The 13,959-nt window shown below is 31.1% G+C and overlaps 1 protein-coding gene across 1 annotated transcript in view; it reads left to right on the forward strand.

Moving 5' to 3' along the window:
• LOC148283986 (short-chain dehydrogenase/reductase family 16C member 6) overlaps window positions 1-13,669 on the forward strand; it is a gene marked incomplete at its 3' end in the record, with an annotated part of 105,091 nt that extends 91,422 nt beyond the window's left edge. Inside the window, exons 3-4 of the mRNA XM_088242884.1 lie at window positions 1,543-1,667; window positions 13,559-13,669. Of these exons, the coding sequence (XP_088099010.1) occupies window positions 1,543-1,667; window positions 13,559-13,669 (236 nt within the window). The remainder of the gene's footprint in view (window positions 1-1,542; window positions 1,668-13,558) is intronic.
• Window positions 13,670-13,959: the final 290 nt, after the last annotated feature.

Consider the following 13,959-nt stretch of genomic DNA (forward strand, 5'->3'; position numbering starts at 1 on the left):
GGTCTTAATTTTTTTTAAAACAATCGTCTAATTTTACTGTAGACTAATATGTCAACTAAGAAAAGGACCTTTGAGAACGACCTATGGGAGGATTAACTATTTTCCGGACTTACGACCTATCCAAATTTTACTAGATACCTACATAGATACTACAAATATTGAGATATGTTTTAAAATACTGTAATTATTTATTTTCAATAAAAAAAAATAAGATAGTTTGAACAAATCATTTATTTTTTTATACAAAAGCACGAAAACTGAATAGTCAAACATAGATAGCCATCTTACCAACAATTTTTAACGAGTATGGTTTACGATTTTTCACACAAAACAAAATACAATTTTTCAAGACAAGAAAGAAATATGTCCAACAAAACGGATTAATATTTTATAATAATCTAAATGTACATGTTACATTTTTTTTGTTAATCTTTCTGTCAAGACTGGGTTAAATATATTTCGTCAAATAAATGTTCCTTTGTCAAGGTGTAAAAATATACAAAACTAAACATTTTAAATCTTACAAGGAAATAGTCGTGTTCCAAAACTGGTCGGCGTGTTTATTTTGATTAAGTGATTTTACAAAAAAAGCTTAACCACGCGTCATAATTTCATGTATAAAATCACAAAAGTTCTAAAAGTCAATGTGTTTTTGGTACATGAGATAAAATATTTCAAATTCTTTTGATTCTCTACTTATCGAGAGAGGGATTTATCCATTGGTAAAAAAATCAGAACTTGTTAAGATTAGATATTGTTAAAAAAATTATGTGAACACAACATAAAAAAAAGAACTTGCTTAATCCATAAACATTTAAAAATTAAAGCATTCAGTGAAAACAAAAATAGTGAAATTATAAGACTTCGATTGTGTTCAATTCTCTATGATGGCTGTGTGCTGTATGAAAGATAAGAAACTGTCTGCGTAACCGAAGAGAACGGAATTGTAGTAATGAGTTTTTTTGTCGCGATAGAACTTTCGTTTTGAATACTGTCCCTTGTCACACTAATGATAATCATTTTTTTATTTTGCATTGATGCTCTGTAACAATAGTCAAACTAATAATAGAACGCTTTACACCCGAACAATGCTTGTATATTGTAGAAATGTACTTTAAACATCAGAGTTCAGTTCGCCAAACATACAAGGCTCTTCGTGAAACCGTGAATTTACTATTAGACTAGCTTAGTGATAGCATTGTTTTCAGAAATGTTTATTTTTATCACGATCGGACGCCATTGGATTATTTCCAATGAGGTTACGTTAGATCCATGGTATATGAAAACAAACAAACAACTCTAGAATCTTTGAAAGCCAATGTTACACGCACCACTTCGAAAATAACGCCGGATTTGTTGGAAACAATGGCCAAAAATTAGACCAACGCCCTACGTATCTGTTAGTCGCGGTCGTTGCGGAAAATATTTCGAACATATTAAAAACAAATCCATTTCAACAAATATTTGCGTATTTTATTTTAATTTTATCACGCTCAATGAAATATTTAACTTAATCTTATTTATTTTTCTTTGTTGTTTTAGGTCTTGATGAGACATGTAAACTGGTGACCAGTTTAGGAGGGGTCTGTAAAGGATATGTAGTGGACTTGGCTAAACGTGATGATGTATACAGAGCGGCCGCCTTAGTCAAGAAAGAAGTTGGAAGGGTAAGCATTTTTCCTTCTCTTAAAAAGTGAATTTTATATGTGTACAAGTTTCGTGTTTATACGCCCAATACTTCTTTAATTTAAAGCAAATTGTCTTATATTTTTTAACACTTTTGTATACGTCTGCATTGAATTTACGTTTTTTTCTTTACAATCTCCAAATGCACGTTGGTTTAGTTTTACGGAAAAGAAGGGTTATAAAATTAAAGATCTATACATTATGTATGATCTCTTTACTAACAAATGTAAAATAATTTTAAAAAACGATACAGAAAGTGTAAGTTACAGTTAACACAATATTTATCCCGGATTTAATCCCTGACGGTGTGGATTTGAAAAGACAAAGACAAAACTTTTTATTTGTCAGCAAACGAGTTTCTTATTAAAATTTAAATAAGAGATCGGCGATTTCAATTGAATTTGACTCTACACCAACAGCTTTTCATTAACTTTCTATCATTATAAAAATGTGAAGTATCGGAATTGTCTAACAAAAATATAACAGTACAAGTATCTTTTCTCATCACAACACGAAACCACTTTAAAGACCTGGGTCATCATATCGGTTTCACTCATACAAAAAGCAATGTTTTATATTCGTATATCGTGATTTTAACTGAATTTAACTCTACTAATTTCACTGCCTCCTTCAAATGTGAGTCTGGCCAATTATATGGAGGGCCTTTGTCGGATATTATAGATAAAATAATAAAGTGACGAACCACGTTAAGAAACAATATTTTACGTCTACCTAGCTAGGAATCGAACCTAGGACCTCAAGTTTGATAACCGAGTGCACCTACCACTACATTACGAGGTAGACTTGTCTCCACTCGATTTCCTCTTTTGATATTTTTGTATGAGAGTAACCATTTGAGCCGAAATCCAGGACTCTGATTCTGTTTCACAAAGAGAACTGTATTTTTAATTTTGCCAGACACATACAATAATCATATCGTTCGTTAATCTCTTGGGGGTTAAAATATTTATTTTTGGATAAAAAAGGTTCGCTTCGATTGCTTTTTGCTACTTTGCAACAATGATCACGATGGAAGTAACATTCAATGATTTCATTGTAACCTCGCCAAGATAAGCGCTGCGTGAAGTCCGTATTATTCTGGAATCACATTAGCTATGTTCATTGAACAAATTACATCGCGACGTCATTAATTACATTTATAAGAGGTGAATAAATAAATAATCGTCAGATGAATTAGCAAATGGAACGAGGTCGCTATTTAAAAACTAGCTTCACCATGCGGGACCTTAGTACTTACACAGAGTTTCAAAAATAACAAAACAATTTGACTCCTGACTTCGAAAAAAAATTAAATCATGAGTTTTTTAAAAATATGTATTATTAATTTTGAGAATTCGATTGATTTTAATTACAAAATATGGTATCTCGTGTGGTTAGTGGGTCATTGTGTGCTTTTGAATGTCTAAATGTCAAACATTTTCAGAATAATATGTAAACATTACACAGCATTTCAGTATAAGATTGATTGAATTGTTGATAATTTAATACACTTATAAATAAGACGAGGTCGTAATAAAATTTGCCAAAGAGTAAGTTGTATGCGAGTTCAATAATTTTATTTTGTTGTCTTTGTATCCTTGTTATGCCTGTCTTCCCCAGAAGGCGATCATGTAGCTAAATTTGCCTTTAACATGAGCTTCGTACATTATGATTTTTTATATTTTTTATATGAGGTCTTTAATTTTGTGAAAGAGGTTATGTTATGATGTCTATGTGTTTCGTTCATTTTAATTGTCAGTCCATGGTGAGTTCTAGTTCTCTGAGGGTTTCGTTATTTACTTTTATGTGCAATATTTAAGAAAAAAAAATTCTCAACTGGTCTGAGTGTTGTGGTGTATTTTTCATTACCTCCTTCCGTATCATCTCTTTCTCACCTGCTGACAAGCCTCTAAAGAGAGGCTTAAGGGGTTATTCCTGTAAAAAGAATAGTAAAATAAATTTTAAAAAAACAACCGCTTATTTCTTTTCTGGGAGCCTGGACGTAAACCACAGAACACCACGTTAGCATACATATTTATTTATTTTATAAATTTATTGCATAAAAATTTGTATACATATTTAATAACAGGGAATCCTTATAAAACAAACGGATAGAAAATAAAAACGGAATGTTCTCTGTTTATGAAAGTCTCCATCTAACATGGCTCAATCTGTTCTAAGATGGAGATTTTTTTTATCTTTTAGGGCATAAGTAGTTCTATACTAATATAACAATAACAAAAAAAAACAAAACTACTTAATTATAAATGCCTAGCTAATCAAATAAGGAAATTATATATCGTTATTATACAAATATAAAGTATATATTATATGTGCTAAGAATACATGTTACTTGTTACATAAATAATATAGTAAAACATATAATAAAAAACAAATATAAAGTAATGAAAAACATAAAAATATAAATAATACGTGTACCAATTATATAAAGTACTACGTTTTTTGATCTACATATATTTTTCAAAAAATCTCTGGCTACACTATTTATATGTGCAGTTATTTTTTTTTTTAAATTTGTTTAAAATTTTGACTCTTTTATATTTGCCAAAAACCATTAAATATTTTTTGAGCAATTACATTATATTGCTTTTTACCAAAGGCGGTTGATACAAATGGGACAATACAGTTAATTTGTGTTGCTGAACAAGTGTATATTGTGTTGAGTTCTTTTGACCTCACTTAATTTATTATAAAATTTAAGTAGTAGGCACCTCACAAACAATTGTCTTGCATCCAATATATTTAGCTCAGCGAATAGATCTTCCGTTGGATACCTCGAGGATTTTTTGAGAAGGATCTTCAAGATCCATTTTTGTGCTATTTTCACTGGTTCAAGGATTGAACGAGAGCAACCTCCTCAAGCTAAATTGCAATATGATAGTTTGCTTTGGCAAAAAGCCAAGTAAATTTGTCTCACCTATATATTTTAGGTTCCCATTATTTGGCGATAGTTTTTGTAAGATAAAAAGTTTTAGTGCTAGTTTATTTTTGATCAATCAACCTTGTTTTAAAACCGGTCGGCATATTAAATTTATTTGAATGATTTTACAAAAAATAAATAAATGGGTAGTCAAATTATTTATTATAATTCCGATTCATAATTTTATGCACCTAATATTTGTTCATATTTAATAGTAAATCAAGTAACCTAAAAAGCTGAAGTCAAAACCATACACACATTTTAAGAGGCCAAGATTTGACATTCACCTTAACCATATTCGTTGTACGCAAACAGTAACGTTATTTACTCACACATTCCTCACTTCTCATTTCTCACTACATAAGTACTCGGTATCTTCTACTCGAGCCTTTGTAGTCTTCATAGTAAATACATTCTCCATTAGTCAGCCTTTATTCAAACTCTTACAATAAACCAATTCTCAAAGGAATATTTACTTGAGGGTACTTATACGTTCATGAAGCCGTGTCACAAACTCCAATGATTGAGATAAAAAAATCATTGACATATATTTTTAAAGTGTATTTAACAGAAGTAACAACGGAGTTTTTTAACATCTAAAAGGGAAAATTGAAGTATTAACGTGAAGTATCTTGAAGAAAAAGTTCTAAGAATTTGTAGATTAATTTATTTGGACAATCAAATGTTAACTTGAGCCTTGACTCATCGGTCGTTAGAAATATGAAAATGGTTTTAAGGAAACATTATTATTAAGCTGATATATTTGGTTCTAGACACGATAGTTATAAAACGAGTCTGATTTCTTTTTTTCTCTCGCAAAATAATTCTTAAACATTTCTTTATATTTAAAAATGTTTTCCCTTTTCATATTTATCTATTTATTACGTTAATATTTTTGGTTGCTTATGTGTATTTTATCATCACCATCATTCCCTTTTCGCACCTAATGGTGCATAGGGCACTGGATTGGTACACCAATTACAGCATATCTCGATCAATTTTGTTACATGAAGGTAAGATGATCAGTCTTACGCTTCAGGTACTAGTCCAGGGACTATGAAATATTCTAATGTAAAAACACCCTTTTAAATATATATTTCATTTCAACCATGTCGGGAATCGAACCCGAGACCTCTTGCGTGGTAGGCAAACGCGCTGACCATTACACCACGAGGCCGACAAATGTGTATTTACCTACTTGTTACTGTTGTTATAGTTATGCAATTTTATCATTTTTCGTTATGTATTTATAAATGTATTTTTTTAAATATATTTATGTTCAATATAATATGTTAAAGGCAATTTATGCCGTTTATGTAAAAAATAAATAAATAAATTATTGTTGCCTAAAAAATATTTAGCGTTCGTTCTTTTGTTTGATAGATACACTCGTATGTCTAAATCCTAGCCTCCTATAGGCCTAGACCAAACAAGATAAGACATTGGAGAATAGATTTTATAAAAACAGAAATGCAACATTACACAATATGTAAAAATAAACAACCAAAAACAAATAGTCAATAATTGAAATACACATTTTTTCCTAAGGTATGTCTAAATCTTTGTAAAACTGGATTTAACTCTCGCTTCAGGGTATTTAATAAAAAAATAAATTTAAACATAGTCAGTTTAAAAAAAACTTTTTATTAATAAATCCATATGAATTACATTGCCAGGAGTTACTACAACTCATTTCGGGACTTAAATAACATTGTCTTTTTTTTTTAATCACATATTCAGAACAACCAATAAAGCAAGTTCAACATCACAACAATACGTATATATGCAAAAATAAAATTCTTACTCAAAAAACATAAATATATAAAAACGCTTTCAAGAATGGAAGAAGTGGTAAATCTAGAACTAAGGGAGATAAGGTTGTTAACATCACATGCTACGCAGACGATGCAGCCACAGTGGCAGTGGCAATTTCTGATGATTAAAACATATCTATCTCAGTTAGTAAAACAAAATGTCTAATATTTTATTTATTTATTAAGGAAATCATACAGTCTATATAAATACAAGGTAAAAAAGCACAATTTAAAAAAGTACGACCAATTACAGATTTCACATAAATTTATTATGAATGCAGGAGGAGAGGAGAAAAAATAATTAAATTCTAAAAAATAAAAAATATAAATATTAAATAAAAAGTACATAAAAGGGAGAAGACATTGTATTTTTTTAAATATTATTGATATTTACTCACATTAAAAGCGATAACTTTGTGGTTAAACATTTTACTAAATGTTATTAACTATTTGTCGATAACCTCCTACCGACTTTTCTATATCTAGCGGTTTCGAGACGTACCTGTCTCTTCGTCAGGACACCAATTAAACTAACTTGCAAAACTCACTATTCACCTTCACCGTGGTTTTTGCACAAAAATATTAAACCAATATGCCGATTTCAAACCACAATATTAACTTATTTTTTAAAAAGCACATATTCAGAACAACAACAAAAGTAGGTAACCCTTGCATGCACTGATATTTTTTTATGAAAATGTTTAATGGTGTGGGAGAAATAGTTGGAAAAAGACGGTGGGGATGAAGGGAGGGGATGAATAGGTATAGTGTGACCATTATAATGGAAATCGTATAATGGGCCATGTTAGTTTAATTGGTATTCTGACGAAGAGACTGGTACATCTTGAAGTCGGTAAGTGGTTGTATACAAATTTTTAATAATGACATTTAGTAAAAAATGTTTTTAATAATGTATGTCTATACATTATTTGAAAGGCTTATTAGACAGTAAAAGTAACCACATTATATGTAATAACACATTATGGTGTGTAATATTTATCACTTTATACATTTTTATTAAATTGTTTGCATCTAATGGTGCATAAAGCACTACATTGGAACACCGAATGTATCGTACCTTGATTATCTGTTACATAAAGGTAAGATGATCAGTCTTGGGCTTCAGGTACAATTTCAGAGACAGTTAAATATTGCAGTGTAAAACCACCTTCAAAACAAATATTAATCGTCGACCCGCCAGAAATCAAACCCGAGACCTCAAGCATTCGTCAACCACTACACGACGAAGCGAATTTATCCCCATTTGATTTCCTTGTTTAGAATGTTTACCTGAGAGTAGTAATCGAATCGAAAATACTTGTCCAGGGTCATGGTTATATTTCACACACAGAACTGTATCATTCATCCGCCCGGACACAGCCAAAATAATACTTATATTTATCTCTTTTTGACCATTCATATTTCTTAATTTTTTAATTCTCTATTTAAAAAAAAAAGAGCTGAAACCTTTATTTATATAAAAGAGATTCATCAGATTTATTACACCTGCTAGAAAACATCCGAAATGAAATCTAAATGTGTATACCTCTTTTAAGTTAAATGTTATTTTGTGTATTTTTCAATCTGTGTCAAAGGATTCAACGAGGACAAAGAAAAAAATAAAGCAAGGAATATAGAAGTTTAGACATAACAAGGCGATTGCGAATGTTTGAAAATGCATCGTAATAATTCTTCAATTCGTCCATCTGACGATTTTTATGAAAAAAAATCCACATCCGTTCCTAAGTGGAGCATGTGGACATTACCTGACGCCTCCAAGAGACCCTATAGCTAGCCGGCACTCTCGCCTCCTCCCATACCAATCCCGGGTCCCTTAGTTCCGCCGAATAATGTCAAAATATCGTCATTGAAGCCTACCAGGATAGCGGGAGCCCGCAGGTGTGAAGGAACGCAGGTCCACCCTTAAAAGAGTCGTTATAGAAAGCTGTCGCGTCCGTTCTCGGACTTCAATATTAGTAATTAAATTGAACCACCATATACCGAGCACTAACCTCAAGACCAAGAAGTTCGTTATTTCGAGTTTCGGTAAGGTGCCAGGATTCGCACCCACATTGAAGTACTGGAATTATACAAGAGTTGAAAAATCGGCATTCTGTTTTGATTGACGCAACGATAGACTATAAAGTCACACTAACATATCATTATCAACTAGTTTTCCTGTTTCGGAATTCTTACATGAAAGTAGCCATTGAGTCGAAAAAAAATACTTTGCTTGAGTTCTATTTCTTTTTTGCATACATAACCGTGGCCTTATGCTGTAACTAATTCGTTCGTATCGTATGAGAAGAAACGAGAGAGAGAGAGAGAGAGCACATATAATTTTGATTGCGTTAGTGTGAGATGGATTTATGACGAACGAACGAACTTACGAAACGAAATTGTGACAGAATAAACCTGCTGTATTCTACATTATGCCCGAACTTTGATATATTGAAGAGGAAACACTGACTTTAATATGTTTACCATTTTCGTGTCTTTATTGTTTTGCTTTCTTGATTAACAGTTTCTTATGGGAGCTAGGACCACCTGAATACCCAAAAAATCTTTAGTCTGCCATCTTCGAACGTACGTTATACAAATATGGAAAAACGGAATAATTTTATTCTTTCTAAAAAAAAAACAAAATCGGTTCAGTTTTAGGGTGCGAAAAACGGGAAAAAGAAAATTCGATTTTAATTAGGCATAATCAGTCCGACGAGCAGTTGTCTTTTCCGCACAATATCGTAAGGGATCTACGAGAGAATGGCAGAAAAACTTTGCTGGAATACCTGTTCATCAAATCTCGAATTCTCTGACACCGCACATTCTTTTAATAATAAATAATATCGTTCGTGATTATTTTATAAATCTCATACTCGACTAATGTTGGGTGAATGAGCTGAAGATCTTCCAAGCAACCGTACTTATCGCCTCATCTGAGTTTTTTTTAAAGATGCTTATGTGTTTTTTTGTTTGACGGAGTTTAATGATTGGGAAAACCATTTATCATCCCGGATACAACTCTAGGCGAGAATTCTTTGAAAAGCTTTATTTATTATACGTCAATATTGCAATCATTGTCGTAGAACAACAGAGAGTGAGAACCTTTTAAATAAGAGAATTCGGAAGTCTAGGAATTTACAGGGCCGATGACCTGTCATTGGCTGTTTTGAGCGGCCAACTTTACAACTCGGTTTCCTTCCTTTTTCAGGAGTAGCGACCGAGTCGAAAACACTCGTCCAGGGTTTTGGTTCTATTTTAAACACAGAACTGTTCACCCGCCCAGGTTTATTATTTTGTATGTGTCCAGACACATACAAAATAATGAATAAGAATGATGATGATGAAAAGACCCGAAACCTTTATTGTTGTGGGTTGGATTCCTCTAAATAATGTATATAAAAATAACCTAAATTGTTTGTATTCTTATATTTCTAATACTAGTTTATTTCATCAAAATAAATAAGGGTATTAGAAAAAAACTTAGAAATCTCCACCAAAAACGGAAAATTAGTTATTGATGCCAAAATAAAACATACATAAAAACCTACCTACCTAAATAATAGCGTAATTCAAAACCGTCTCTAAATCTTGCAAAAACAGATTTTAATTATTCTACTTAACACCGCAAACTTAGCATTCTCCATTGAGTTAGTGAAGCATAATTAGAAATCTCACAATTCTTTTTTCAAAGTTTTTCGCAAACATCTCAGTAACTCCTTCAATTGAGATTTTTATGGTTGCTTCTAAATCCCCCAAATTTCCAAATTTTTCTTTTTTAAATCCACAGTACAAAGACAACGCTGTTTGATTCAGTGAAAATCGTTAAACGGTTATCTTATACACTAACATGTTATCTTAAAACTTTGCTGACTGTGCTCGCAACATAAAGTTTATTGCATTTTAATAGTTATTATTCGAAAACGGAACCGATTTTTGCAATTCTTGTCATCTTTTTGCCATCGGAACAGTATTATCCCCTACGAGTGCGTTTTATAGTAACTATTGCACTATATTATATTATGTATACTGACACATACGTGTAAATACGATATAGTATGTATATGTGTAATGTATGCCAAGGTAAATGGTGCTATATCAAACACATTATTTGTTAATCAAAGGCGCAAACCAGCTTTACTTCAACCGCTAATTTAGCGCCTTACCTCGGCCCGCTAAATCAACCGGAAAACGCAACCACAGATGAGTTTAGAATACTGTCGGATATTGGTCCTATTCAATCCTTTGTTCTTTAAAAATAGCGCAGACATCTTGTAAATTCAATTAGGAATTAATTTAAATTATTTAAACGCCGACGAGGCTCGGCTCGTTGAACATTTCAGAAAATATATTTTTTACAGTGGAACGGATATAAAAGGTTTACCTAATAAATAAAGCTTAACCCATCGACACCTCCTACGAATAACATCATACCCCACAAAACGCGATTACAGAAGGATTTTTTGTCCAGTATAAATTTAAATTTTGCCGGCTTAAAAAAAAAATGGTACGTTAATGAATTTTTTGTGTCGTTTTATGAAAGCTTACATTTTTTTTTAATGTTTTGCAGTTTTTGTAAAAATGCACAAACGATGTAATGCTTCGGAAAAGACGTAAAGTAAAATATCGTATAAATAACATACGACTTTATAATAGACGTTTCGTAAAATACCGTTTGAATGAGGTACTCGTACAACGTTACATCGGGGTCTATTGGAAAAAAAATATTTTATGTATAACATACGATAATGAATGTATTCAGAAATTATCTTTCGTTCCGTTAAAAATCAATATATATATATAATCGTTAGTAACAATAACGATATCATACATTATTATTTTGTATATTATGAACATAAAAAATAGTAGAACTGATATCAAACATTTATAATATAATTACCTAAGTTATTTTATCAAGCATTTTGGCATAGTTCGTACAAATATATGTTTTAGTTATTATCTTATGAATCCGCCCTTGGAATTTCTATTGTAGGGTTGATTCTATTTTAAAGGCTAAATCACATTTTTGTGCTTTAGTTAGTTTCATTGTTTTTTTATTCTTTTAAACAATGTATGCGGAGGACGTCCGTCCAGTCTGGAGAACACAATCGTAACTGATACTTACACCGTTTCCGGCTACCTCTATCGTCCAATGAAAATCGTAAGAAGTGTATTTTGTAAAAAAATAAGAGATACGAGACGAGTATGCGTCAAAAAAATGTGAAGATTGGTTTTTTTTTTCTTCGTCGGAACCAAAGACATCGACGAAATAAATCAACGATATGTGGATTACCATTTTATACGTAGGAGGTTTGACATAATAGAATCATAATTATTTTAATTCTGAACTAAAATTTTTACATTATATAAAATAAAATTATATTTGTATATCCACAGTTTGTAGATATAATAATATTATTCCTAAATAATTCGGCATTTTCAATATATACGGAGGTATGACCGTGATTACAACAAATGTAAAGTAACTTGCACTAAAAAAAATCTTATGCGGACAGTTTGTCCACATGTAACTTTTTTGAATTCATTAGATTAAATTTTAATTACTTGTAGGTATATTATTATTTTATTTGAGATCAATAACTTTTATAATAATAATAACAGTACTTTAATTTCAGGTCAACGCGGGTACAATAGATTTATTTTTTAAATATAAAAACATTATTTGTATAAAAATAAAACATTAACAAGAATAATATTAATAAGTAATAAGGACAATAATAATTAGTAGTAAAAATCATAATGAAAACCGAGTTGTGGTCCTGTGTCTACTGTCGCGGACTCACGATCAGAAGTCCGAAGGTCCACAACTTGATTCCCATTTTCTAATGGTGAGTTTACAGTTCGTTGTAAATGGCCTTAAAATTGAAATATTTAGGTAAATCATAAGAATGCAAATATTTCATTTAAAAAAAAAAAAACAAATAAAATTATAAAGTCGAGATTCTGACAAGCCGGTTTTGTGGTTCAGCTGTTTTTTTCAAAGATCTAATTTTTAATAGAGTCAAAACGGCTTTCCCTCGATTATCGATTAATTTAAAACAAACCTGATTACGAAATGCCAATACAAAAACAAAATACGTAAAATTGAAATTAAAAATCACTCACGTCGGAAGGTTTATCCCAAAACGGCACGGCCGGTTGCTTTAAAAAAAATCTCTGTCAACATGATCTTATTTTAGTATTATAAGGATCCCTATAACGTGATTTTTTTTAAAAGAAAATATTATAATCGACTAAATAATCATAAGATTTTAGCCATAATTAATTTTACTATTCCCTAGGTATTAAATAATTATAAATCAAGTCATAAATTATGTAAATCGATCAAATTGATATTACGGTAAGGTTAAAAACTAATTTGCACTTTATAAAATATCATATATAGATTTATTAGATAATTAGGTTACTTTTGCAATTTACCGCATGCTGATGTTAAATACATTTAACGTTTCAACCATTTTGAAATTATAACTTGATATAAAATATGATTTATCACAGAGACCACCTTATAATTATATTTATTTATATTAAGTAATAATTTAAATTTAACTGTTCATTTACACGATTATTATTATTATTATATTTGGACATGTAAATACATAGCGCCATTTTTTTATGAAAACCACCTCAAGGGCGCTGTACAATAAATACATATCCCAGAACGTCTTGCAGCTAAAGAGTGCATAAATGGTTGGGGTTCTAGTTCCTCGTCTTCAATTATGATAAATTACAATTATGATATATAGAAGGTAGATTACAGCACGCCTTGCAGCTGCAGAGCGCATGGACAGTAAGAAATCTAGCCCTTATGTTTTATTTATTTTACCATGAAGTTCAGATTGTCGGCCTCGTGGTGTAATGATCAGCGCGTTTGCCTACCATGCAAGTAGTCTCGGGTTCGATTCCCGACACGCTTGATAGGTGTTAGACTAGAATATTTCATAGTCCCTGGACTGGTACCTGAAGCGTAAGACTGATCGTAAAATGATCGATATACGCTGCGATTGGTGTACCAACGCAGTGCTCTATGCACCGTTAGGTGCGAAAAGGGAATATTTTTTTAATTTTTAAAAATAATTGTGTATTTTGTTTCCAGGTATCGCTACTCATAAACAATGCAGGTGTTGCATCGGGAACAATGTTCCTGAATACTCCTGATCATATCATTCAAAGAACATTCGATGTCAACATATTGGCTCATTTCTGGGTAAGTTCATTATATACATTTAAAAATTCTACAAAAAAATAACGCACTATCATATTTTGCAGAAAAATATTCAGTACGTACGTTTATGTAAGTCGATTAATATTTTATATTTTTTATGCGAATATGTCCAAAGGAAAAAATACTTTTTGCCTTTTCTTTGGGAACTTTTCTAGCAAGTTGACGAATGAAAAAACTAACATTTTATTGTGATTAAGTACTAGAAATTTGTATAGGTTTAATATGTTTATCTTACTTATGAACGAATGAAGTAAAAAAAATATAAAGTTAAT

This window comes from Micrasema longulum, unplaced genomic scaffold (genome assembly GCF_059751315.1).
Source record: "Micrasema longulum isolate JH-2025_06_02 unplaced genomic scaffold, ASM5975131v1 h1tg000173l, whole genome shotgun sequence".
Taxonomy (NCBI): Eukaryota; Metazoa; Arthropoda; class Insecta; order Trichoptera; family Brachycentridae; genus Micrasema; species Micrasema longulum.